This window comes from Pseudophryne corroboree, chromosome 4 (genome assembly GCF_028390025.1).
Source record: "Pseudophryne corroboree isolate aPseCor3 chromosome 4, aPseCor3.hap2, whole genome shotgun sequence".
In the NCBI taxonomy this organism is placed as follows: Eukaryota; Metazoa; Chordata; class Amphibia; order Anura; family Myobatrachidae; genus Pseudophryne; species Pseudophryne corroboree.
Genome location: NC_086447.1, coordinates 132,937,091 through 132,963,962, shown reverse-complemented (window position 1 = coordinate 132,963,962; position 26,872 = coordinate 132,937,091). Strand labels below are relative to the sequence as shown.

Sequence of the window (26,872 nt, the reverse complement as noted above, 5' to 3'; positions counted from 1 at the left end):
GGAGGAGAACAGGAATGCAGGATGAAGCCGTGTTATAGTCTGAGCAATTAAAAATAAGAGAATATGAAGCGCTAATGTGGGCATGGCACAGGATAACTTATATATATCAATGATAACCAAACATTTTTAGGACTATGTCTTGTTTAACATTGGATTCATTTGTTTTTTTGTTTAAGAATTAACATATAGAAGCAAATCATAAAAGGAGCAATTTGTTCCTGGAGTAATCCATGCAGCATTGCAAATGATTTTTTCCCCCCTTGCAGGTTAAATAAAAGTGCCATTTACATATTATCAATCTAACACAGGGCAGCTTTGTTTTTACACTGAAATTTAGAATTGAGTTAGGGCACGAACCTTCCCAACTATAAATCCCTCTGCACACTGCACACCCGCCCCACCTCCAGTGCAGCGTGGTATTACAGTGTGCAAATTGCTCTTTTTTATTTACTCCTAACTCTCATTCAGCCCTTTGTGTTGAGATCTCCTTACATGCAGGGATTACAACACATAAGAAACCCATCAACACTTGCAGAGGGAAAAATCCTCAAGCCACTTCCTCAATGATCTTGGTAATTTATATTTTAGCCACAAGGTGGCAGTATTTCTCCATGATACATGACACTCACCTAAAGTCCAGGCAAAATAATACTTTGGTCTTGCAGCCATTAGAGACAAGTAAAGATATATTACTCTTGTGGGCACTGATGAGGTTTCCTGAAAGCGTTCATCGATATTGTACTCTACAGGTAATATCCGGGTAGCAGTCATGTAGAATGCTAAGGAGATAGCACAGACCACAACTTTATGTATTACTACTGCCTGGAAGAAAGAAGAAAAGAAAAAAAAAGAAGAAAGTAACACAAGTTTTCAGGAGTTGTACTGTTCCGCACTTCAACATACATACTACAAAGGGAGAGCAAGATTTTACATTTAGCTTTACTACAACCAGGCAAACACAAAATGAACAAAAGCCTTAATAAAGTTATATTTGCATACACTCCTGGGGTATTTGGGAGACCTGAGTTTTACCCTTTTGGATTCTGTCTCTCTTGCTGAAATGTGTGTGTGTGTGTGTGTGTGTGTGTGTGTGTGTGTGTGTGTGTGTGTGTGTGTGTGTGTGTGTGTGTGTGTGTGTGTGTGTGTGTGTGTTTTGGGGTTAATGTGTTGCAGTTTGCTAATCAGGCACTGTATCGCTGCACAAGTGTAGGATTTGTGTCAGGACACTGGTGGGCAGGGCCTGATTATGAAAATTGCATCATTACACAAACCCACCCCCACTGTGCGATGACGTGAATCTTGCTCATTGGATATGAAGGTAAGCAACAGTATGACTATTGTTGATTCACAGTCTACACCAAAGGAGGCAGCCATTTTGAAGTCCAAGTCATTATTCAGTCTATCAACTGGCTACGAGACATCACCCAGACAGCATATCCTGGCCTAATGGTTAGGATAAGCCCAGAAAATTATTGTCCCGCTGGCCCGATTCCCTGTTCTGCCGATTGGCAGACATCAATGATGGGCAATCCGCTGGGGTGGTGGCAAACAGTACGCTAAAAATCCCGACTCACCAAGCACAATCATTTTGTGGACGGAATCGTCGAATAGAGGATTTCCAACATGATGGATTTCCCTGATCCCCTGATACCTGCCTAATGTATGGGCACTAACCCTTACGTTAGTGAGCCCATTGTAATGCTGGCTGGCCAGGATGTAGGGCATGACCAGCTTTCCAGCGACTTAAAATGCCACAGAATATACAATAACTTATCCTGTGCTGGGTGTCCTTTCTCTAGTAATGATATATTTTTGCACACAGAAATCCAAGTCCTCTTATCTAACAAAGTAAATAGTTGACAAGAATTCACTTTCCTTCCTGCACTTCTATATTCCTATAATACCATGTAAAGCAGAAAGATAAGTTACTTTTAAAACAAACAACAAGGGCCATGTTCAAAGGGACTGCAGCCCAAATGACCCGTATATTAATTACATGAGAAGCAGGCCATACAGCAGTGTAAGAGATACTAGCTTGGCAAATACGTGACTTATCATTTTATGTAAGGAAGTGGGAGATGACTGTACTGCGTTGTCACAGTGACATTTGACATACTGTACAGTGAGTGCAATGATGATTACTGATAAACTTGTTTGCTCTTAGCTATCTCCAATATATTTGCTGTGTCTGCAGCTACCAAGCCCATAGGTGCAATGCAGAAATACTTACTTTATGAATACTGGCAATATTGGTCTAAGTTGTGTAACGGGTCTTACTGGACAGGAAGGGTCTTTTTAGATCAGGGGTGGGGAACCTTTTTCATGCCAAGGGCCATTTGGATTTTTTCGACATCATTCGCGGGCCATTTTTTAAGCGCCCCCCACCCCCATGCACACACTCTCCTAGGAAAGTAGGCGTGGCATTAAATCCCCTTCTCAAAGCAAGAGTATTTTCTACATTGAAACTTTTTGCCCACAGAAATACCCCTCGCTCACTGATTCCACTCACACTCCCTTCCCCTGCGTTGAACCACACTGACACTCCACTCACATTCCCTCTCCCTGCACTGTACCACACACTGACCCCAACACACCTTCCCCTGCAACACACTGACACTCACACTCCCTCCCCTGCCCTGTAACACACACTGACACACTCCCTCCCCTGCCCTGTAACACACTGACACTCACACTCCCTCCCCTGCCCTGTTACACACACTGACACTCACACTCCCTCCCATGCCGTGTAACACACACTGACACTCACACTCCCTCCCATGCCCTGTAACACACACTGACACTCACACTCCCTCCCCTGCCCTGTAACACACTGACACTCACACTCCCTCCCCTGCCCTGTAACAGACACTGACACTCACACTCCCTCCCATGCCCTGTAACACACTGACACTCACACTCCCTCCCATGCCCTGTAACACACACTGACACTCACACTCCCTCCTCTGCCCTGTAACACACACTGACACTCACACTCCCTCCCCTGCGCTGTACCACACACTGACACTCACACTCCCTCCCATGCCCTGTAACACACTGACACTCACACTCCCTCCCCTGCGCTGTACCACACACTGACACACTCCCTCCCCTGCCCTGTAACACACTGACACTCCCTCCCCTGCTCTGTACCACACTAATGCTAACAGTTACACTCCCTCCCCCTTGCACTGTATGTATTCTTACCGGCGGCTCCTGAGTATGCACCGGTCTTCCCTCAAGGTGGCCGCGCTGCTACCTGCAATGCTGGAGACGGGCGCGGAGCAAAGGCCCATGGGAAAGGCAGCTGCGGCATCAAGGGAGATGTAGTTCTCTCACAATGTACACTGAATACAGTGCACAGTGTGAGAAAACTACATCTCCCAGGAAGCCATGCACCGGGGACGGCTTTACACAGCTGCCTCATACCTCTCTGAGCCGTCTGCCGCGCACTACATCATGGGAGATGTAGTTTACTCTCACTGTACATTGAATACAGTGCACAGTGTAGAGAAAACTACATCTTCCAGGAAGCCGTGCGCCGCAAACGGCTTTACACTCGGCGGCTGCCTCCGGGCCGGTCAAGATGCCTCTCCGGGCCGGATAAGGCCCGCGGGCCGGAGGTTCCCCACCCCTGTTTAAGATAAATAAAAGTGTAAAACCCACAGTGGAAATTTTCCTGCAACATCACTCACCTACTGTTGTGTAGGTGACCCAGTTTTGAAGGACAGAAATGACAGATGCAGGCTAAGATGACAGAGTTTGAGATAAGTAATGAGAGGAGAAGGGCAGATCGCAATGCCACGTGTTAGGTTTGGAGATTGGGCCTCGTCTCTATACTATGAGATGCACTGTCGCCCTTCCAGTAGCAGTTCTGTGGGCCTAATTCTGAGTTGATCGCAGCAGCAAATTTGTTAGCAGTTGGGCAAAACCATGTGCACTCCAGGGGGGGGGGGCAGATATAACATGTGCAGAGAGAGTTAGATTTGGGTGGGGTGTGTTTAAACTGAAATCTAAATTGCAGTGTAAAAATAAAGCAGCCAGTATTTACCCTGCACAGAAACAATATAACCCACCCGAATCTAAAGGTGGGTACACACTAACAGATATATCTGCAGATCAATACACACTGCCCGATCCGTCGGGGCCTGACGTCATGAACTGGGCGGGCGTGTACACACGCCCGCCCAGTTCACCTGTCAATCACCGCCGGCCGCCGCAGCATGTGTACGGGCGGTCGGCCGACCGCCCCGTACACACACAGCGACGCGCCAATATATCGGTAGATATATTGGCCGTCGGCTGTGCTGCGCGGCCGACGCGATACGTCTGTGAACGACGGAGTTCACAGACGTATCGGCCGTACACACTGGCCGACGGACCCGCGATATATCGGCCATTCAAGAGAACGGCCGATATATCGACCAGTGTGTACGGGCCTTAACTCTCTCTGCACTGGGCTGTCTTAACAGCAGTGTAGGCCCCTGGGCACAGCAATGCACTGGGCCCCCTACCCATCCACCAGCATTAGGGGTTGGGGGGGTGCAATCAGTGGCAGCTGTGATGTCCGGCGGGAGGTAGGGGGTGTTCTATCTTCTGCTCAGCATGTAGGACCTGGAGCAGTAATTTCTGCTAATTACTCCTTTACTGCACATATGGGGTGGGAGGGAGAACACTACACTGTAGAAGAGGGCATTGGGCTGAATGAAGGGGCCCTGGTACATGACTTCCAGGGTGGTAGGGGGTGTTTAATATGTAGGGGAGGGGTGGATAGTGGAGTGGGCTTAATATTCATCATTTTCCAGTGGGAGGGCAGCTTGCTTGACTGCAGATGTTTTAAGTCAAGTTAGCTTTGAATGGGAGAAAAAAAAAACTAGAAAGTCCCACCTTTCAGGAGGTACTGGGGACTCGGGTATCAGAGTTCAGGAGTCCGAGCAATCCACTAATGAAAATATAAAACCGCATATTAGGTGTATGGAGCTGGAGCAGGGACTAGCTGCTTGAAGGCTGATATCTCCGCTTCTGGGCATAATAGAGACAAGTTGCCAGTGTCCACCGAAAGAGGAGAGTCCCAGCTTTTGGAGTATACCCTCAGAAAACTCTAAGTTAGGCAGAACCCGAGATATCTGGCTAGGAAAAGCAATTAACAGGCTTGGATGGGGACCACTGCTTTGAAGTTGGATATCTCCGGTTCCCCAGGCCCGATTTTCAAACATCTGGTAAACATGGAAAGAGGGGACCCTCAGCTATCAGCCTAGGGCCCTTATACTCCTGGGGCCCTTAGGCAAGTGCCCATTGAGCCCATACGAAAAGACGGCCCAGTCTCTGCACATGTTATATCTGCCCCACCTGCAGTGCACATGGTTTTGCCCAACTGCTAACAAATTTGCTTCTGCGATCAACTCTGAAATACCCCCTGTGAGAAGACGACTGTTGGGGTGGGTTTCGCAGACTGCAATAAAATGGGCCACAATTTGTAATAAAATGGGCCACAATGGGCCATCAATTCATGATATATTTGTATCACAAATGGGGCCAAACTGAGCAGTATTATGAGAAAAGCTTAGATTATGAATAAAGTGGATAGATAGAACTTTATACTAGGAAGGACTATGATCTCCCATGTCTACAGCTGCCAACCTGCACATTTTGCACAGCACCCATCAAACCCACAGCTAGATGCACATGTATCATAAGAGGGCCGGAGGGGGCATGCATTTTAAAAATGCACTTGGCATGCCATAAGTCCAAGTCACTTATTGATATCAGCCCATTCTGAATTCTACATTTGCAGCCTCCTGCATGTCTCAAACCCTAACCTGATTACATTACGGTTATAGAGTCACATCTAGTACAACCCCCAAGCTGAAGCGTCTCTCTCATTTGCATTCCAGAAAAGGTAAAAGATCATTTTACGGCTCCAACGATGTTACAAATATTTATATAGCAGATTCACTGTTTAAGGCAATTGCTTACACAGTATATGTTATTTTACTAGGGTAACAGGTTTATCTCACTGTCTGTTCAAGAGTCATATAAACTATGTATTTGCAGTCATGGGGAAATTTACAATTTATCACCGTATTATAATAATAATAATAATAATAATAATAATAATAATAAAATGTTTTTATAGTGGATCCCCGAGAAACTTCGTAACTCATTCCGCCGGCTTATTACTGGTGTAAGATGAAGAACCACAGCGTTGCTCGGTTAGGAGATGTGCTGCCTCTGCTGCCAGACGCTCATATGTGACACACAGCGACTCTCTGTTATTGGATCTGCCAGCAATACTGCTGAATCAGAGGCAGCGCTGGCATTTGATATGATGAGGTGTCATCCTACATCACGCATAAGACAGAACACTGGAAGCTCTCACAGTATGGAGAAGAGAGAGTGAGAGACACATGACCGAAGACACAGGACATCCCCACTCTAGTGTGAAATAGACAGTCACTGCCCAGTGTGAGGCGGTAAAGGTGGAACTGGGAGCAACTGGCCGCTGGAAGTGCTGACAAAAACTACCCAGATATCGCCCACTTTAGAGACCGCAGAGTACAAGAGTACCTCTGACTGACTACAACATCCTCCCATCATAGCACAACGCTTGCAAAAGCACAAGTGTAGGAATGAATGGCAACAGAGGCACGAGGCATCAACTACTTCATGCCTCAAAAACGTCAGCAACAAAGTGTTTATACAAAATATTCACAACTTTTGGCAAATATGTATAGACCTCATCGCAAATCAAAAACTACTAAATAAAACACCTGCAACTATTTATTACACAGCTGCATTGAGGCAATTGTAAAGTACCCGCTGTAGCCGGAGACTCCGTCAGCCACATGGACAACGGCAGCCATGGCACGTAAGGGGTTAAGCCTCCATCCCCACGCCATTTTTAAATAGACAAATTGGTGCTTGGTGCCATGTTCTATAAATGCATGTTTAATAATGTGTTATAGGTTATATAACTGTGCAGTGCGGAGTTGGAGAATGATGGTCTGCACAGTTATAGAACTGCATGGACAAAGCAGTTATGAGAAAACTATGAGTTATTTTGTTTCTAAAAGGCTTTGACAATTGTTCTTCAGCAACTTGTATATAGCAAGGCATATGTTAATTGTCCTAGCTCCGGCAGGAGATAGGTGTCAATTATCCTTTTGGTGGGCAAACGTTTTCTTTGAAATACAAACTAAGGTCAGGAGAGCAGACTGTGGGTGCTTTCAGCATCTCCTATTGTGTGATAAGCCAAAACTGGGTTTGCATGGAGATGTGAAAGAGACAGGAACATTTGTTTGAGAAATCAAATAAAACCGTATTTTGAAGCTATGTGATAAATGTATTAAAGGTGAATTGTAAACTGCCAGGTGATAAAGGATGCAGTTCAAATGACACCAAATGTTGTGTGTGACAGGAAGGAGGAAATTGCTTTTTTGCAGTTATATCCTTTTAAAATGTAATTTAATTATTTATATTTTGTAAGATATCCTGATTGGATGGAAAAGACTCAGGGTGGGCTTACCCCCTGTGGTATGTGTATTGGAGTAAGATAAAAGGAGGGCTGCTGCCCTATGAAAAGTGTATTATACCATTTTCATTCTGCTGTGAACATCGTGCTGTATGCTGTTTCCACTAACAATAGGGAAGAGTTCCCTTTAGAACTATTTGGGCAAATAAACATCTTCTGCCTCAAGACAACCGCTTCATCTTGTGACCTGCAGGGTTATGACGAACATAGCTCCATTCTCCAGGCTGTTTTGGGTACACCCAGTGTCTCCAAGCTCCGCCTTCTGCCTGCTACCGTGCCGTGCTTGGGAAAGCAACTAGTGGGGATTTGTCAACACCACCCAGGTGTGGTAATACAGTATGTTGACGCATACAGAGCAGAACCGTGGTTCCAGACACCACGGCAAAGAGGAGTCTGGTGGTGGCAGCATAGTACCCACCCACTGCGCAGTGGGTGGAGTCAGTAACAGGCGGTTACTGACGGTAAGCGGGAATCTCCTAATTTACCAGGTCCTGAGTGACCTAAACACCATTCTGTGACTGGGCGGGACGTGAGGCGGTGAGGGCTTTCGTGCGGTGCCGTCCGGCCACACTGACTTGACAAGACCATTGGCCACTCTGAATCACGCCCTCCCCCTCTATCATACCTCCCCACTGCATCTTCCAGTATGGAGGTGCGGAGATACTGTATCATTTCAATTAGGCACCTCCACTACAATACAGGAGACCCTACAATACAATGAGCGCCATGCAGCCCTTTCCCATGCTGTGGTCAGATCACATCTCTACTTTTCCGTTCTCTATCACAGCAAGGAATGAAACTGCCACTAAAGATATAATGATCTAAAAATGTTATTTGTCCAGGGTGTGCTGAGCACCCATAGGAAAAAATGCTGTTTATAGCCAGGCATGTGCAGGCAGGTGTGAAGTGCTGGTGTGATCTAGTACGTGATCCAGAACATAATACCCTGGGGAGTAAGAACAGTAATTACACTCATATATTTCTGACTGCAGGTGACCCCTGAGGGGAGCACAGTGTGCTAAGCAATAGAGGAGTGTGGGAGCTGGCCCCAGACAAACGCAGCTGATTACCTGGGCCCAAAGGATGCAGCACTAGGGATAAAACACACCTATTGTATAGGATTATTACAGCCTAGTTAAGAATAATAACCAGCTTATATACCTGGCCAGCAACTAAAATCTAGGACTGTGTAATATGAATTTACAAAGCTTGGGCCCAGGTGCACGCACTCATGTAATAAGCCCAAATAATCGGTATACCCTAGTGGCCATTTATTTAATTGAACTATAACACATGCATGGAGGCAAATGGGAGTATTTAAATGTATTTGCATGTTTTCTGTTGAAAACTTAAGTTTTTACTTGCCAGGGTATAATAGCCCAAAATGTGCCTACAGAGTAATCCTCTCTCCGCCAGAAGGCAGAAAAGGATTCACCTTCGCCTCAAACACCATCTACTACATATGCCCCAAATGCAGATGGCAGCATATTTATGGCCCCCACAAATCATGCAGAAACAGCACTTTGTGCCATTATTGAACGAGATACCGTTTATATCTTTGAGTGTGGAGGCACCAGCGATGAACGATGCGCGGCCCCGCGCTTGTTCATCGCTGGTGCCCCGTCACCTGTGCATGCAGGACAATATGGATGATCTTGTCCATATTTGCCTGCACTTCTATGGAGCCGGGTGACGGGGAGAGTGAAGAAACTTTACTCCCCCGGTCACTGCCCCCTCGCCGCCGGTTCGCCCGTCGGCCGTATCTGCCGTCGGGCAGCTCGGCGGCGGATCGCTCAATGTGTAGGGCCCATTAGATTTGGGTGAGGTGTGTTCAAACTGAAATCTACATCGCAGTGTAAAAATAAAGCCACCAGTATTTACCCCGCACAGAAACAATATAACCCACCCAGACCTAACTCTCTCTGCACATGTTATATCTGCCCCATCTGCAGTGCACATGGGGGTAATTCCAAGTTGATCGCAGCAGGATTTTTGTTAGCAATTGGGCAAAACCATGTGCACTGCAGGGGAGGCAGATATAACATGTGCAGAAAGAGTTAGATTTGGGTGGGTTATTTTATTTCTGTGCAGGGTAAATACTGGCTGCTTTATTTTTACACTGCAAATTAGATTGCAGATTGAACACACCCCACCCAAATCTAACTCTCTCTGCACATGTTATATCTACCTCCCCTGCAGTGCACATGGTTTTGCCCAATTGCTATCAAAAATCCTGCTGCGATCAACTTGGAATTACCCCCCATGTGCACTGCAGGGGAGACGGATATAACATGTGCAGAGAGAGTTAGATTTGGGTGGGTTATTTTGTTTCTGTGCAGGGTAAATACTGGCTGCTTTATTTTTACACTGCAATTTAGATTGCAGATTGAATACACCCACCCAAATCTAACTCTCTCTGCACATGTTATATCTGCCTCCCCCGCAGTGCACATGGTTGTGCCCAACTGCTAACAAATTTGCTGCTACGTTCAGGTCTGAATTAGGCCCTAAGTTGCAGCATACCGCCATCCTCATACATTGTTGCTGCTGGGAGCTGCCTGCTGCTGTCACGATCCGGATACTGAGACACCATTTCCCTTCTGGATGTACGTCCTCCATGGGCCTCTGCTGCCACTCCTGTCTCGCTGACCGCCGCGCGCCGCTGGGCGCATGTTATTCTGCTACTGCGGCCTACATCGCAAGTGTTGCACCTTTCCTATAGTACTTAATTCCCCTTCTTTGTTTGTTCATGGGCGCAGCCATGTTAGACTCCAGTCACATGACATTATTCCTCCTATCCACGGTGCTGGAGCCTTGTCATAATTCCTCAGCCAATCCCTGCTATGCAGCAGGTATAAATATCCGGTCCCAGCTCCCAAAAGATTGTCAGTGCTTTCATTGTCAACAGTGTTTCCAGCCTACAAGCTTCACTACAGACTTCCTCCTGCAATTCCATTCTGCAGATCAGCCTGACTTCCCTGGTGATTACACTCTGCTGTGTAATCCGACTCTCCAGTGTTAACCCCTACAGCCTACTTTGGATTCCTGTGTTTGAACTTTTTGCTTTGCAGTAATCATCCTTCATTCTTCAGTTCCTGCGCACTCCAGTTTCATTCCTCATCTTCCAGCGAACCACAGCTTCATTCCTCATCTTCCAGCGAACCCCAGCCTCACTTATTGTTTACAGGACTTTCTTCCATATTCCAGGTTACTGGCCTTTACCGAATGTGAACCTAATTATGACTTGGGAATTTATATTATTCTTTTGCACGTTATTTGACTTTTTATTTAATAAAAGCACTTCAGGAATTCCCAGTTGTTGTGGTCACGCCCTCGGGCATTCTTTGCTGCTGTCAATACGTATGTCCAGGAGTCACATAGCTCCTCCTAAATTTAAGTACCCGTCAGCCCCTACAACTGAGGCTCCCAGTAACGGTCCCCAGCCCTCAGTTGTGACAGCTGCAGAGTGATCTTCTGTTCTTTCGCCAATACAAACTGTTCCAGGATTTTGTTTTACATTCGCAATTGCTGGGTCTGAACAAGTAAATGACAGTGTTAGTTGGTGATTTCAAGTTTACGCAACGATGGAATGGGCTCTTACTGGAGTCAGTATTCCGGTGACTACCCCTTAATAAAAAGCCCAAAAATAACATTCCAAATTGCCACGATACTGTATGCAACGATCAAGAATGTAAATTTTTGCGGCTGCACAAGCATTTTTTATGGATAGAGGGGGTCATTCCGAGTTGATCGCTCGTTATTTTTTCCTCGCAACGGAGCGATTAGTCGCTAATGCGCATGCGCAATGTCCGCAGTGCGACTGCGCCAAGTAAATTTGCTATGCAGTTAGGTTTTTTACTCACGGCATTACAAGGTTTTTTCTACGTTCTGGTGATCGTAATGTGATTGACAGGAAGTGGGTGTTTCTGGGCGGAAACAGGCCGTTTTATGGGTGTGTGTGAAAAAACGCTACCGTTTCTGGGAAAAACGCGGGAGTGGCTGGAGAAACGGAGGAGTGTCTGGGCGAACGCTGGGTGTGTTTGTGACGTCAAACCAGGAACGACAAGCACTGAACTGATCGCACTGGAAGAGTAAGTCTCGAGCTACTCAGAAACTGCACAGAGCAGTCTTTTCGCAATATTGCAAATCTTTCGTTCGCAATTTTGCTAAGCTAAGATTCACTCCCAGTAGGCGGCGGCTTAGCGTGCGCAAAGCTGCTAAAAGCAGCTTGCGAGCAAACAACTCGGAATGAGGGCCAGAGTGCTTAATGAGACCCATTTCCATACCCCACAAAACGCAGACTTGTATTTTTTTTTGGCACGAGCGACCTAGTGCATACACACTGTACCTTATCACTAGCGATATTGTACAGTGACATCATGCCGCGGCCGGCCCGCACATGTAGTTTTGGACGATACGTCTAAATTGAGCTGCAGGCGGGACCGCGCATCGCTCATCGCATAAACACTATGAAACATTACAAACGATATCGCTCAGAACGTAGTGTGTATGCACCATTACTCAAGCTGTGCGCCCACCTCCTAATCCAACAACACTTTGGGATCACAACCATCCTTTTTTTTTAACCTCTTCACTTTTTCCATAAATACTGCTCATTTTAGCTTGAGTTACGTATTAATTGTGACAGTGAGGGGGCATTGTGTTTTTCTATTTACATCTGTCACTTTTGTGCACTCTAAAGACTTTTCTACATTGCTCTAAGTGCTCCGAGTAGTGTCCAAGAGCTCAGGCGTCTTAAGACCTTAGGAGATGGGGAAAATAGTGTAGCGATAATTATTGCCTTTTTTATCACAATAAAGCCATCCTCACATCAGTGACTGCAGTAACATCCTAAGCATCCATTAACGGTGTCAGTGTTAGTAACCCAGAGCTCATCTCCTACATCGTCAATATGACTCTTAAGCCTATTTGGTTATTAGATAGAGCTGTACGTGGCTTCACCAAGTGGGGTGGGCAAGTTTTTATACAATTATGGACGCTTCTGTTACCTACATGCAGTGAATTTATTTGTCTGGTATAGATTTTTTTTCCTCTTAGTTCTTGTTAACATTCTACATTTTTGCCCTTTTTTCATTATTTGGATTCTGCATAGTGTTACTGTTACTGTTTTGTATGTTGCTCTAAATTCACCAATAAATAAGTTTATCACAAAAGTGCAATGGCAGCACCAATATCCACCCCATTAAATGTATAGGATGAGGCCTTATCTCCAGCATTTTAGAGGTGGGTCTGTGCATTCTCGTGCAAGTTCCCATAACTGTACTTCCCCCACTCCTCATTTAAGTAACACTGTTACGCCAAATCAAATGATGTTTTTGCATGCGGGTGCCATAGGCAAATGCAGAGGGGGTTTCCAGTTGCCCGGAAACCCCCCTTCCCCACAGCCTGAATGGAGCTGATGCACATGCCCAGTAGCTGCAGATTTTCCTACCAAGTCTGCTGTGTGTGTGTGTCTGTGGATCTGAGTGCTCAGTCATCGCACCAGACAGAGAACCTGGTAAGTGGTGTACCGTGATCATTAGACCTGCATATGTCTGATGTACTTTATTACATAACCTGCACTTTGTTAGAGGCACACTATAGCTTGTTACAGTATCTGTACAGCCATAACAGTTGTCCCATATAAAATAGATTATTTCCAACACCAATAGCCCATTATAACTGGATTACAAACAGGGCACACTTTGGAAGCCATCAGACTACAGCATGCAATAAGCGCAGGCAGGACAATCTTACAGTGAGAAAGAAATTCTTACATTGGGAGACGGTTCTTTGTATTCATATTTTAGGTCTTCTTTCCCATTCATTTCGGCTTCTTTCACTTGATATGATCTGCCTTCAATGAAAGTAATATAGTCTTTATAAGAGTATAACGGGCCAGCCAGGATGCCCATGAAATTACAGCAGTAACTTAAATACTCCAGTAGACTTGGCATGCGTCTGTAATTCAAAGACAAGCAGCTGGTGAGATGTCTAACGTTGTGAGGAAGAAACAGCATTGCGCACATGTTAAAGGTCACTAAAAGGTTATCATCATACCGCTTATAGACACTAGAGGTGAAGAACCAAGGGGGTTTTCATTTATGAAGCATCGGGTTGTCCGAAATTGAAAAGAGCAATGCTTTTACTAGCAAGACACAGCTAGTAAAAGCATTGCTCTTTTAAATATCGGGCATAAACACGATCAGAAGTCCTGGATGTTAAAACTCGACGCTTCGCAAATAACCCCAAGGTCTTCGGCAAAGAACATAACTTTCATCTTTATAGAAAACAGTTTATATTTATAAAACTGCAGCAACCAAAATATGTCTATTCAACAATTAAACAGAAATACAACGAAAAACGTTTAAAAATAGAATAATATAAAAATTTTAAAAAAACACAGATAATTAGATATTAAGGCCAAGATTTATCACGCCTTGGAGAGTGATAACTTGCACGGAAATAAAGTACCAACCAGTTGGCACCCTAACTGCCATTTTTAAACATAACCTGTAACATGACAGTCAGGGGCTGATTGGTTGGAACTTTATCACTGTGCTATTTATCACTCTCCAAGGCTTGATAAATATGTGCCCATATACACCACACACACACACACTTGTAAAGTAACAGGCAGAATGCCACCAAATTTTGCAAGTAGACTATTCAAGACATGAGGAAAAGGATTCAATGAAAAAGAACGTAGTTCTAAAATCTGCAGGTAGGTATATGGTAAAAAGTATGAAAAGGCAAACAAATAAATAGCTAAGAGAAAGCTATATATATATATATATATATATATATACATACACACACACACACACACACACACACACACACACACACACACACACACATTATTTTCTGCTCTGGAGAAGTGCAGTGCACAAGAACTACTGGGTTACATCTCTGAACTTTGTATTTTTACTACCCATTAGTTTCCAATCTATATTCCATGTGACATGTACACACACTAGAGTCAACTTTTGTCATAGAGCCAATGACCCTAACAGTATGTATTTGGTTACCCCATGCAAACACAAAGAGAACATACACACGCCACACAGACAGGGCAGCGATTTTATTCAAACTCATAGCCCCAGCAGCAATGCTAACCACTGTGCTGTGTCACTATGCTAGCAACAAATGGCTTGATGCACACTCAGAGTAGTGTGTTCGCTGATTATGCATTTTGCTGGAATTCACTTGGCAAACCGATGATAATCAGACACTGAAACAACAACAACTACAATATTGTTCCGGATTATGAGTAGGAACAGAACACTGTCAGCATTTACAGCAATGCAGCCACTGGGGGAAGCAGAGGAAGAGGATTACCATTTACAAGAGGCGTCTGACCTTCTAGAGAGAAGAGGTGACGGCCCACCAGTGGCCTACTACACATACACTGCATGAATTCCAGATTGCAGTGAGACAATTAAACTGCGCTCTGACCCGACATCTGTAATCTGCGGCTCAGCATTTTCTCTCCCATTACAGCCATTGCTTTTATAAGGCAGAGCGAGGTAGTTATTATGATGTACTGGTCCATTATGTGCATAGAACACATTTCATAGACTACAACCTCTCAACACCTGTCTTCATAAAAGCAACATGAGAAACGTGTTATCTGCCTATACAGCTATTGCCTTCATTCCCATTAGGAAGGGCTCCCAGGATACAGGTAACATATAGGGGTATACGGTATACCCATAGTACAGACACGTCATTCACACTAGACCAAGGGTGCACCAGGTATTGTATACAGGCGAGGGTGGTGGAATGCGGGCGAAAGGGAAAAGAGTACAGACACGTCATTCACACTAGACCAAGGGTGCACCAGGTATTGTATACAACGCTTTGCAACCAAGTAAGGTGGAGAAGGAGTTACAATCATCACTAAGGAGTTGTACATAATAGAATATACTTTGGTGCATTAAGGACGTGAGAAAACTGAAAATATAACATTTGGGGATATTCAATTGTTTGACAAGTCGGTTGGGTGTTTGTATTTCCCTGTCTATTAGATAGGAAAAAAACAGACATCCAACTGACTTTTCAAACAATTGAATACCCCCATAATGCATACAGTGACATGGAAATCCAGACTGAGGGGTCTATTTACTAAGCCTTGGATGAAGATAAAGTGCAGAGAGATAAAGTACCAAGTATCAGCTACTACCTGCCATGTCAGCGGCTGGATTTGAAAAATGACAGTTAGGAGCTGATTGGCTGGTATTTTATCTCCAGCCACTTTATCTCTATCCAAGGCTGAGTAATATACAGCGTATTCTTTATACAGGTCGTCAATATCCAGAATACAGAATGTTTTGAGCACGACTGGGATAGTGACACCATTGTCCCACCCCGCGATACGGTCGCAATTTAATTGCGAACGCATCGATTAGAGGAAGATCCCTGCCTTCCGACAACCAGAGATGTCAATCATGATGCAATCGCACATTTCGGGATGCGATCGCATCATGACAGCCTACGTATGCGCAGTGCGGACGGTGTGCGTACACAGACCCTCTGGATACGGGCGCTGCGTATAAACACGCGGGTCCTATGTGCATAAGGTGCATATGAAACATAAATGCATTCTGTGCTTAAACTTAGGTCCCATCACCAAGATATCTCATTATAGCATGTCAATATTCCATACTACGGAAAACACCTCTGGTCCTAAGCATTCTGGATATGGGACACATTACCTGTAGTTGTTTTTCTCCCTCCACACCAGTGTCAGACTGGGGCACGAAGGGCCCACCGGGGGAATGCATTTGTAGGGGCCCATGTTTATGGGTGTGGCCAGTCTCCAGAGGTTTGGCTAACCATTAGAGAGTGCATGGTCTGGGCCGATTAATTAATATATACAGTAATATTGCTAGTGCATTCATGATAATGTACCAGATTAATAACAGCAATGATCTGTAGAGAATACACCATAGTCCTGTGCAGTATAAGGTAATCGATGAATAATGTATAATTCAAATGCACAATCTGGAACCTGATCTCTAGAGGAGGTGGGCCCCAATGAAGTGGGGCCTACAGGGGGGATTTCCCCTATACCCCTGTGGCGCAGTCCAACACTGCTCCACACATTCGCCAAAGAGAGTCTTCTATACCACTGCATGACGTAATTTTCTATTTGGATTGCAGTGATCACATGATTACAGTTTTTTGGGTGGTGTTTATAATATGTTGTATGCAACATTTCTAATTCCTTCCAAATGAAAACAAATAGACAGCAATATCTATTAAGGAAAGTGCAAAGGGAATTTTCAATAAATGCGCCTAAGCGATTTGGTACAAGAGGTTGGTGCAGTGCGGCGTAATAAATGTAGGGTAAATGTACAATAAATGTAAGGTATTTCTGCCTATTAGATCTATGTTGCGAAGCCTTTAAAAACCCTGACTGTGAGATAGTTTTACATAGAAGATGCTTTCGTGCAGCACTAAACTAATTATTATCATGTCACTATTTTTGGATAGGACCATATTAGTATTTATCCAAAGCTTGGATAGCGTAAGTCCAGCAACCACATCCCAAATTCAACAAACCACGCCCCCAAGCCATACACCCACACCTACTTTCATATAAGTACACACTTATTGGAAAGTGTGGGCGTGGGTGTGTGTGTCAGAAGATCGACAGCAGATTTCTGATGGACCTGGGAAAGTGTTTTCACCCTACTCCTAATCCTAACCTAACCCTCCAGCAGCCTAACCCTAACCGTCACCACCTCCCCCTGCAGCCTAACTCTAACCTCCCCCACCCCACAGCCTAACCCTAACCTCCCCCTCCTTCAGCCTAAACCTAACCGTCACCCCTCCCCCTGCAGCCTAACTCTAACCTCCCCCACCCCACAGCCTAACCCTAACCTCCCCCTCCTTCAGCCTAAACCTAACCGTCACCCCTCCCCCTGCAGCCTAACTCTAACCTCCCCCTCCTTCAGCCTAAACCTAACCGTCACCCCTCCCCCTGCAGCCTAACTCTAACCTCCCCCACCCCACAGCCTAACCCTAACCTCCCCCTCCTTCAGCCTAAACCTAATCGTCACCCCTCCCCCTGCAGCCTAACTCTAACCTCCCCCACCCCACAGCCTAACCCTAACCTCCCCCTCCTTCAGCCTAAACCTAACCGTCACCCCTCCCCCTGCAGCCTAACTCTAACCTCCCCCACCCCACAGCCTAACCCTAACCTCCCCCTCCTTCAGCCTAAACCTAACCGTCACCCCTCCCCCTGCAGCCTAACTCTAACCTCCCCCACCCAACAGCCTAACCCTAACCTCCCCCTCCTTCAGCCTAAACCTAATCGTCACCCCTCCCCCTGCAGCCTAATCCTCCCCCTCCCCCCTAGTACCTAACCCCAAACCCAAAACTTACATCCTGAATGGTGTCAGTCAGAGGTATCAAATGTGTTGGTTGTGTTGTGTCTATCTATGATCCCTGGAGTGAGCTTCCTGCACTCACAGAATGGAAGACCTATTTGGATCCAATATAAACTGCACTGATTAATAGATTTTTTGTGATTTATTTGCTAACATGCTCGTGTGGAATTGTATGTTGGCATGACAACATTAAAATTTCTGTTAGAGACTGGGGCAGATGTATTAAGCCCGGAGAAGTGATAAACCAGTGATAAGCGCAAGGTGATAACGCACCAGCCAATTATTATGGGTTTGAAAAATGACAGTTAGGAGCTGATTAGCTGGTGCCTTATCACCTTCCACTTATCACTTCTTTATCACTTCTCCGGGCTTAATACATCTGCCCCAATGTCCAATCATTGGACATCAATTTTGCAAGTGTTAGTCATGGGTGCCACTGATAAGCCTGTCGCCAACCACTTCCTACGGTTGGGACATCAGGTGGCATCCTTAAGGTGGCGCATTATTGACTGGGATCCGCCCCTAATAGAGCCATGATCTTGAAAAAAAAAATTGGAGCAAGATGGATTTTCCGATTGGGAACGGTGGCTCCTCAAGTTCTAAACGTGTTCAATCCACTTAATATCTTTTTGCAATGAGGAATATATTAATACGTTTAAAAATATATATTTTTTGGTCTTTGGAAGTTTTGTTTTAAATACACTCTCAATTTTTGTATTCTTCCATGTAGAGCAGCGGTGAATAGACGCTGTGCGCATGACAGGAGGAGAGGGGGCATGCCAGCAACTCACAGAGTGCTGGGCATGCCCCCTCAGTGATGAAAATGGGGGTGTGGCTTGTGATCGCGGGCCCTCCTATGAGACCACGCTCCATTTCCATAGACCACGCCCCTTTTGGGGTGCCGGCGTGCTACGCTCGCCAGTGTGTGTGTGTGTGTGTGTGTGTGTGATTTGTATAATGAAAGGACTTTGTAGATGCCAGGTATCTCCGGCTGCACTTATTACCAGCTGGCTTGCTTTGATATACAGTATATAGGGACAAGCCCTGTTTCTGGCAAAAATATCTATTTTAGTCGGAGAAATGAGCTTTCCCATTTTAGTAACTAGACCCCATCTATTAAAGTGTTACAGTTGGGTACTGTCATCAGTAGACCCCAGCGGAGAAACTACTTGGGTTCCCCCGTGCGAATGGGAAATCTGCAATCTGTTGAAAAGGATGATGGCAAGCCAGCCACGTACCAGCTACTGTTTCATTACTTGTCTGCTCTCTGTCTGCCCTAACACAAGTTCTATTGCAGAGATTTCAGAAAAGCTATGCTACTGTTACAGAGTAGCTCCTGCTTTATATGAAGCATTGATATTATTCAGGCCTGCCACAGGGATTTACTAGTAAGGCTGATTGCAGAACACAGGGTTTTAGCTGAAAACCAAAGCACAGTTCTTTAGATTTATTAGAGAACAAAACCTGAGACCTCAAGCCATATGAATGTGTATCATCCCGGGCCTGAAGACATTTATCCCTCTGCAATCCGTTTGGCTCTAGTGTCTAAGCCAGAGGACTGACTAAAATGTGGGCTCACCAAGACTCAAAGACATGGAAACATAAATCTATAGGTCACTGGAAGTGTTAAGCCAGTTTAAAGATCGGTTTGACCTTCAAAGAAAACTGGCTTCCAGGCAGGTTTGCTTATTTTCTATCTACTGTGATAGAAAGTAAACTACTACATTTATATGGGAGGCAATCACTAGACCGCAAGTTGGGATCCCGGCGGTCACAGTGCCGATGCCAGAATCCCAATAGGTGGTGAAATGTCGCTGCCGGTATACCGGCGCCACAGGGATTTCTCCCTCTGTGGGTGTCCAGCATGGGGAGCACATTGAGCCCGCAAGGGGCTTTCATGATAGCCGGGATCCCTGCCGCCGGTAAAAGGACCTATACTTATGTGTTCTTACACAGGGTTGCAGTTATGTGACCAGCGGTCCTGAGACCGCTGGTCACAATACTGGTCCCTAAATCCGCCAGCACACAATCCTAATGGTCGGCATGCTGACCAGCAGGGACTATTCTCACTCGTGAGTGGGAAGTGAAGTCAGCATCTCCAATGTCGTATTCCTCTTGTCAAGCCGCTTCTGAACAACAAATAACGTCAGAAGCGTCTTACCTGGGCTAAAGAAAAAAAGAACTGGTCTGTTGCTCAGTGGTCCAAAGTCCTCTTTTCTGAAAAGAGCAAATTTTGCATCTCATTTGGAATCCAAGATCCCAGAGTATGGAAGAAGAATGGAGAAGCACACAATCCAAGAAGTTTGAAGTCCAGTGTGAAGTTTCCACAGTCTGTGTTGATTTGGGGAGCCATGTCATCTGCTGGTGTTGGTCCACTGTGCTTTATTAAGTCCAGAGTCAACGCAGATGGCTACCAGGACATTTTAGAGCACTTCATGATTCTTTCAGAAGACAAGCTTTATGGAGATGCTGACTTCATTTTCCCGCAGAACTTGGCACCTACCCACACTGCCAAAAGTACCAAAACCTGGTTCAATGACCGTGGGATTACTGTGCTGGATTGGCCAGCAAACTGTCCTGACCTGAACCCCATAGAGAATCTATGGGGCATTGCCAAGAGAAATATGAGAGACATGAGACTGAACAATGCAGAAGAGCTGAAGGCCGCTATTGAAGCATCCTGGTCTTCCATAACACCTCAGCAGTACCACAGGCTGATAAAATCCATGCCACGCCGCATTGAGGGGGTAATTCTGAGTTGATCGCAGCAGCAAGTTTGTTAGCAATTGGGCAAAACCATGATCACTGCAGATATAACATTTGCAGAGAACGTTAGATTTGGGTGGGTTATTTTGTTTCTGTGCAGGGTAAATACTGGCTGCTTTATTTTTACACTGCAATTTAGATTTCAGTTTGAACACACCCCGTCCAAATCTATCTCTCTCTGCACATGTTATATCTGCCCTCCCTGCAGTGCACATGGTTTTGCCCAATTGCTAACACATTTGCTGCTGTGATCAACTCAGAATTAGGCCCTTATGCAGGAATTCATGCAAAAGGGGCCCAAACCAAGTACTGAGTATATATGCATGATAATACTTTTCAGAGGGCTGACATTTCTGTATATAAAATCCTTTGTTTATTGATTTTATGTAATATTCTAATTTTCTGAGACTTTGGGTTTTCTTAAGCTGTATGCCATAAACATAAAAATTATAACAAATAAAGGCTTGAAATATCTCACTTTGCATGTAATGACTCTATACAATATATTAGTTTCACTTTTTAAGTTGAATTACTGAAATAAATGAACTTTTGCATGCACAATATTAAAATTTTCTGAGTGTCACCTGTATATTATATATATATATATATTTATAATATGGCGTGGCTTAAAGGAGGCGTCACCGTGACCCCGCCCCATCCCACCCTTGCTCCGCCCCATCCTGCCCTTGCTCTGCCCCCATCTCGCCTCCGGTCCATCCCCTCCTTTACGTCACAGCCTCCCCTGCCCGCCTGCTGAGCCGACCTGGCTGCTCTCTCCCGCAGAGAGCAGCCAGAATGTCGGTAAGTATGATATATATAGATATATATATATCCCATCTGTGTCAACCCTGTCTGTCTACCCCTCCCCTTTAGAATGTAAGCTCTCACGAGCAGGGCCCTCTTACCTCATGTGCTTATCCTTTCTTACTTTAATAATCTTCAACTGCACCACATCCATCAGTCTTCTGCCACCTGATACTTATTCCAGTGCCATCTGCTGATGTAACTATGTTTATTTACTCTGTACTTGTCCTATACTGTCATCAACTGTAAGTTGCTGAGTTGCTGTTTTCCTGTTTGATTATTTGTTTATGTATTCTGTAATTGGGCGCTGCGGAACCCTTGTGGTGCCATATAAATAAAGGATAATAATAATAATAATTATATATATATACACACACACACACACACACACACACATATACACACTACCAGTCAAAAGTTTGGGCACACCTTCTCATTCAGTGGTTTTTATTTATTTTAATTATTTTCTATATTTTAGATTAATACTGAAGACATCAAAACTATGAAAGAACACATTTGGAATTATGTTGTAAAAAAAGTGTTAAAAAAATATGTTTTATATTTTAGATTCCTCAAAGTAGCCCCCTTATTGCTTTGCACACTCTTGGCATTCTCTCAATCAGCTTCATGAGGTAGTCTCATGGAAGGGTTTTTCAACAGTCTTGAAGGAGTTCCCAGAGGTGCTGAGCACTTGTTGGCTGCTTTTCCTTCACTCTGTGGTCCAACCAGTGCCGTAACTAGACATTTTAGCGCTGTGTGCAAGAAACAGCATTGGTGCCCCCCCCCCCCCCCCTGCCCCCATATTTAAACAGGGCCGTGCTCGCTGTAGGTACACATCTAAAATACAGGGGCGTGGCTTCAAAGGGAAGGGGCGTGGCCACTGATTAGTACCAATTCACAGTAGTATCCGTTGTTCAAATTACACCACACAGCAAGAGCCCCTTATACGGGTGGTAGTCATGTGACCGCCGGTCGGCTGACCGACAGTCACATGACCTCCTCCGTGAGCCCGACGGCTCACTATCCCGATGGTCGGCATGCCGACCAACAGGGACTATTTCCACTCGTGGGTGTCCACGACACCCATAGAGTGGGAATAGAACCCGTGGCGACCGCAGGTCGCCACCGAGCCCGCAAGGGGCTTGCTGCACCCGCCCTTCCCCGCCGGGATCCCGGCGTCGGTATGCTGCCGGGATCCCGGCGTCGGTAAGGTGACCGGCGGTCAGGAGACCGCCGGTCACCCGTACTACACCCCCTTATACATGTTGCACAACAAAGTAAAAGCCCCTTATGCACGTTACACAGCACTGTAAGAGCCCCTTATACACGTTACACAGCACAGTAAGAGCCCCTTATACACGTTACACAGCACTGTAAGAGCCCCTTATACACGTTACACAGCACAGTAAGAGCCCCTTATACACGTTACACAGCACTGTAAGAGCCCCTTATACACGTTACAGCACAGTAAGAGCCCCAACACAATGAGAGAGGAAGTGTGAGTGTGTGTGTGAGCAAAGTGTAGTGTGTGTGTGTGTGTGTGTGTGTGTGTGTGTGAGCAAGGTGTAGTGTGTGTGTGTAAGAGAGAGAGCAAGGTGTAATGTGAGTGTGTGTGAGCAAGGTAGTTGTAGTGTGTGTGTGTGTGTGTGTGTGTGTGTGTGTGTATGTGAGAGAGAAAGAGAGGGAAAGGTGTAGTGTGTGTAAGCATCCCCCCCAAGCTGCCATGATCAGCCAGTGTTTATGGCTCCCGCGCCATCAATGCTCACCCACCACCACTGCGCAGCTGTCTCGCTGCCTCTCCCTTCAGTGTTCCGGCTCCCGACTGACCCCACAGTGTCCCCTCTGGCATATGTATATATTCCAGCGATTGCTGTTAAAAGGAGTGCGCCGGGATAAACACGCCGGGCTAAATAGCTTATTTAAAAAAGTGCTGGCCACACACACAAAAAAATAAATAAATATATATACTGTATATATGTCTATCTATGTGTATGCAATTGACCGGACCACTTGTGGTGCCTTATTCATAAACTGAGGGGAATACAGGAACATTGGAATGTGTGTGTTGATAGATAATAGCTGCTATTATGGTTCTCCCCGTCCCCATCCCAGCGCTGCTATTATAGTTCTCCCCCTCCCCGTACCAGCGCTGCTATTATGGTTCCCCCCTCCCCGTCCCAGCGCTGCTATTATGGTTCCCCCCTCCCCGTCCCAGCGTTGCTATTATGGTTCCCCCCTCCCCGTACCAGCGCTGCTATTATGGTTCTCCCCGTCCCCGTCCCAGCGCTGCTATTATGGTTCTCCCCCTCCCCGTCCCAGCGCTGCTATTATGGTTCTCCCCTCCCCATCCCAGCGCTGCTATTATGGTTCTCCCCCTCCCCGTCCCAGCGCTGCTATTATGGTTCTCCCCCTCCCTGTCCCAGCGCTGCTATTATGGTTCTCCCCCTCCCTGTCCCAGCGCTGCTATTATGGTTCCCCCCTCCCCGTCCCAGCGCTGCTATTATGGTTCTCCCCCTCCCTGTCCCAGCGCTGCTATTATGGTTCCCCCCTCCCCGTCCCAGCGCTGCTATTATGGTTCTCCCCCTCCCCGTGCCAGCGCTGCTATTATGGTTCCCCCCTCCCCGTCCCAGCGCTGCTATTATGGTTCCCCCCCTCCCCGTCTCAGCGCTGCTATTATGGTTCTCCCCGTCCCAGCGCTGCTATTATGGTTCTCCCTGTCCCAGCGCTGCTATTATGGTTCTCCCTGTCCCAGTGCTGCTATTATGGTTCTCCCCCTCCCCGTCTCAGCGCTTCTATTATGGTTCTCCCCCTCCCCGTGCCAGCGCTGCTATTATGGTTCTCCCCCTCCCTGTCCCAGCGCTGCTATTATGGTTCCCCCCTCCCCGTCCCAGCGCTGCTATTATGGTTCTCCCCCTCCCCGTCCCAGCGCTGCTATTATGGTTCCCCCCTCCCCGTCCCAGCGCTGCTATTATGGTTCTCCCCCTCCCTGTCCCAGCGCTGCTATTATGGTTCTCCCCCTCCCCGTCCCAGCGCTGCTATTATGGTTCCCCCCTCCCCGTCCCAGTGCTGCTATTATGGTTCTCCCCCTCCCCGTCTCAGCGCTTCTATTATGGTTCTCCCCGTCCCAGCGCTGCTATTATGGTTCTCCCCCTCCCCGTCCCAGCGCTGCTATTATGGTTCTCCCCGTCCCAGCGCTGCTATTATGGTTCTCCCCCTCCCCGTCCCAGTGCTGCTATTATGGTTCTCCCCGTCCCAGCGCTGCTATTATGGTTCTCCCCCTCCCCGTCCCAGTGCTGCTATTATGGTTCTCCCCGTCCCAGCGCTGCTATTATGGTTCCCCCCTCCCCGTCCCAGTGCTGCTATTATGGTTCTCCCCCTCCCCGTCTCAGCGCTTCTATTATGGTTCTCCCCGTCCCAGCGCTGCTATTATGGTTCTCCCCCTCCCCGTCCCAGCGCTGCTATTATGGTTCTCCCCCTCCCCGTCCCAGCGCTGCTATTATGGTTCTCCCCTTCCCCGTCCCAGCGCTGCTATTATGGTTCTCCCCCTCCCCGTCCCAGTGCTGCTATTATGGTTCTCCCCCTCCCCGTCTCAGCGCTTCTATTATGGTTCTCCCCGTCCCAGCGCTGCTATTATGGTTCTCCCCCTCCCTGTCCCAGCGCTGCTATTATGGTTCTCCCCCTCCCCGTCCCAGCGCTGCTATTATGGTTCTCCCCCTCCCCGTCCCAGCGCTGCTATTATGGTTCCCCCCTCCCCGTCCCAGCGCTGCTATTATGGTTCTCCCCCTCCCCGTCCCAGCGCTGCTATTATGGTTCCCCCCTCCCCGTCCCAGCGCTGCTATTATGGTTCTCCCCCTCCCCGTCCCAGCGCTGCTATTATGGTTCTCCCCCTCCCAGCGCTGCTATTATGGTTCTCCCTGTCCCAGCGCTGCTATTATGGTTCTCCCTGTCCCAGCGCTGCTATTATGGTTCTCCCTGTCCCAGCGCTGCTATTATGGTTCCCCCCTCCCCGTCCCAGCGCTGCTATTATGGTTCCCCCCTCCCCGTCCCAGCGCTGCTATTATGGTTCTCCCCCTCCCCCTCCCCGTCTCAGCGCTGCTATTATGGTTCTCCCCCTCCCCATCCCAGCGCTGCTATTATGGTTCTCCCTGTCCCAGCGCTGCTATTATGGTTCTCCCTGTCCCAGCGCTGCTATTATGGTTCTCCCTGTCCCAGCGCTGCTATTATGGTTCTCCCCCTCCCCGTCCCAGCGCTTCTATTATGGTTCTCCCCCTCCCCGTGCCAGCGCTGCTATTATGGTTCTCCCTGTCCCAGCGCTTCTATTATGGTTCTCCCCCTCCCCGTGCCAGCGCTGCTATTATGATTCTCCCCTTCCCCGTGCACCCTCCCCGTGCCAGCGCTATTATGGTTCTCCCCCTCATTGCCACGGCCACTCATGGCTCAGCATTGTGGATGCCGTGATGAGCTGTGGTATTCACCGGTGCGTGCGCGCATGCCCCAGCATCCTGAGTGGCCGCGGCAGTGAGGGGGAGACCCGAATAGCAGCATCGGGACGGGGAGGAGACAGGTGGCCGCGGCGGTGAGGGGGGAGACCCGAATAGCAGCGCCGGGACGGGGAGGAGACAGGTGGCCGCACTGCAGCAGCATCAACAGAGACACCTCGCCTCCGGAGATCCCGTTCGTACTTCCTCCCGTCACTCACTGTGTGCGGCGTTGTCAGTCTTAAGCTCTGGCTTGGGGCGGGGGGAGGCAGACCTGACCGTCACCTGTCTAATATAGATTGTGGTGGCGGCTGGTTGCGCCCCAGGTCATCCTGCGCTGTGTGCGAAGTTTCTTCACTCCCCGTCATCCGGCCCCATAGCAGTGCAGGCAAGTATGGACGAGATCGTCCATATTGGCCTGCAGGCACAAGCGACGGGGCACCAGCGATGAACGAGCACGGGACCTCTCATCGTTCATCGCTGCTGCCTCCACACTGAAAGATATGAATGGTATCTCGTTCATTAATGAACGAGATCGTTCATATCTTTCAGTATTCTCGCCCAGTGTGTAGGGCCCAAAAGACACGGCGGTTGGAACCAGAAGTCTCAAATTTGGACTCATCAGACCAAAGTACAGATTTGCACTGGTCTAATATCCATTCCTTGTGTTTCTTTGCCAAAACAAATCTGTTCTTGTTGTTCATCCTCAGTAGTGGCTTCTTCGCAGCAATTCGACGATGAAGGCCTGATTTACGAAGTCTCCTCTGAACAGTTGATGTTGAAATTTATGTGGGCTCTAATCTGAAGTGCTGTCAAGTAGCGGTTTCTGAGGCTGGTATCTCTAATGAAATTATCCTCTGCAGCAGAGGTTATTCTTGGTCTTCCTTTCCAGGGGCGGT

At 47.0% G+C, this 26,872-nt stretch overlaps 1 protein-coding gene across 2 annotated transcripts in view; it reads right to left on the bottom strand.

Moving 5' to 3' along the window:
• The window catches only part of MBOAT2 (membrane bound O-acyltransferase domain containing 2), a 492,510-nt gene that overhangs the window by 83,025 nt on the left and 382,613 nt on the right, over positions 1-26,872 (bottom strand). For both annotated transcript variants that reach the window (XM_063915448.1, XM_063915449.1), the window contains exons 7-8: positions 13,306-13,489; positions 630-822 (exon numbers count right to left, since the gene is read on the bottom strand). In XM_063915448.1, the coding sequence (XP_063771518.1) occupies positions 630-822; positions 13,306-13,489 (377 nt within the window). The remainder of the gene's footprint in view (positions 1-629; positions 823-13,305; positions 13,490-26,872) is intronic.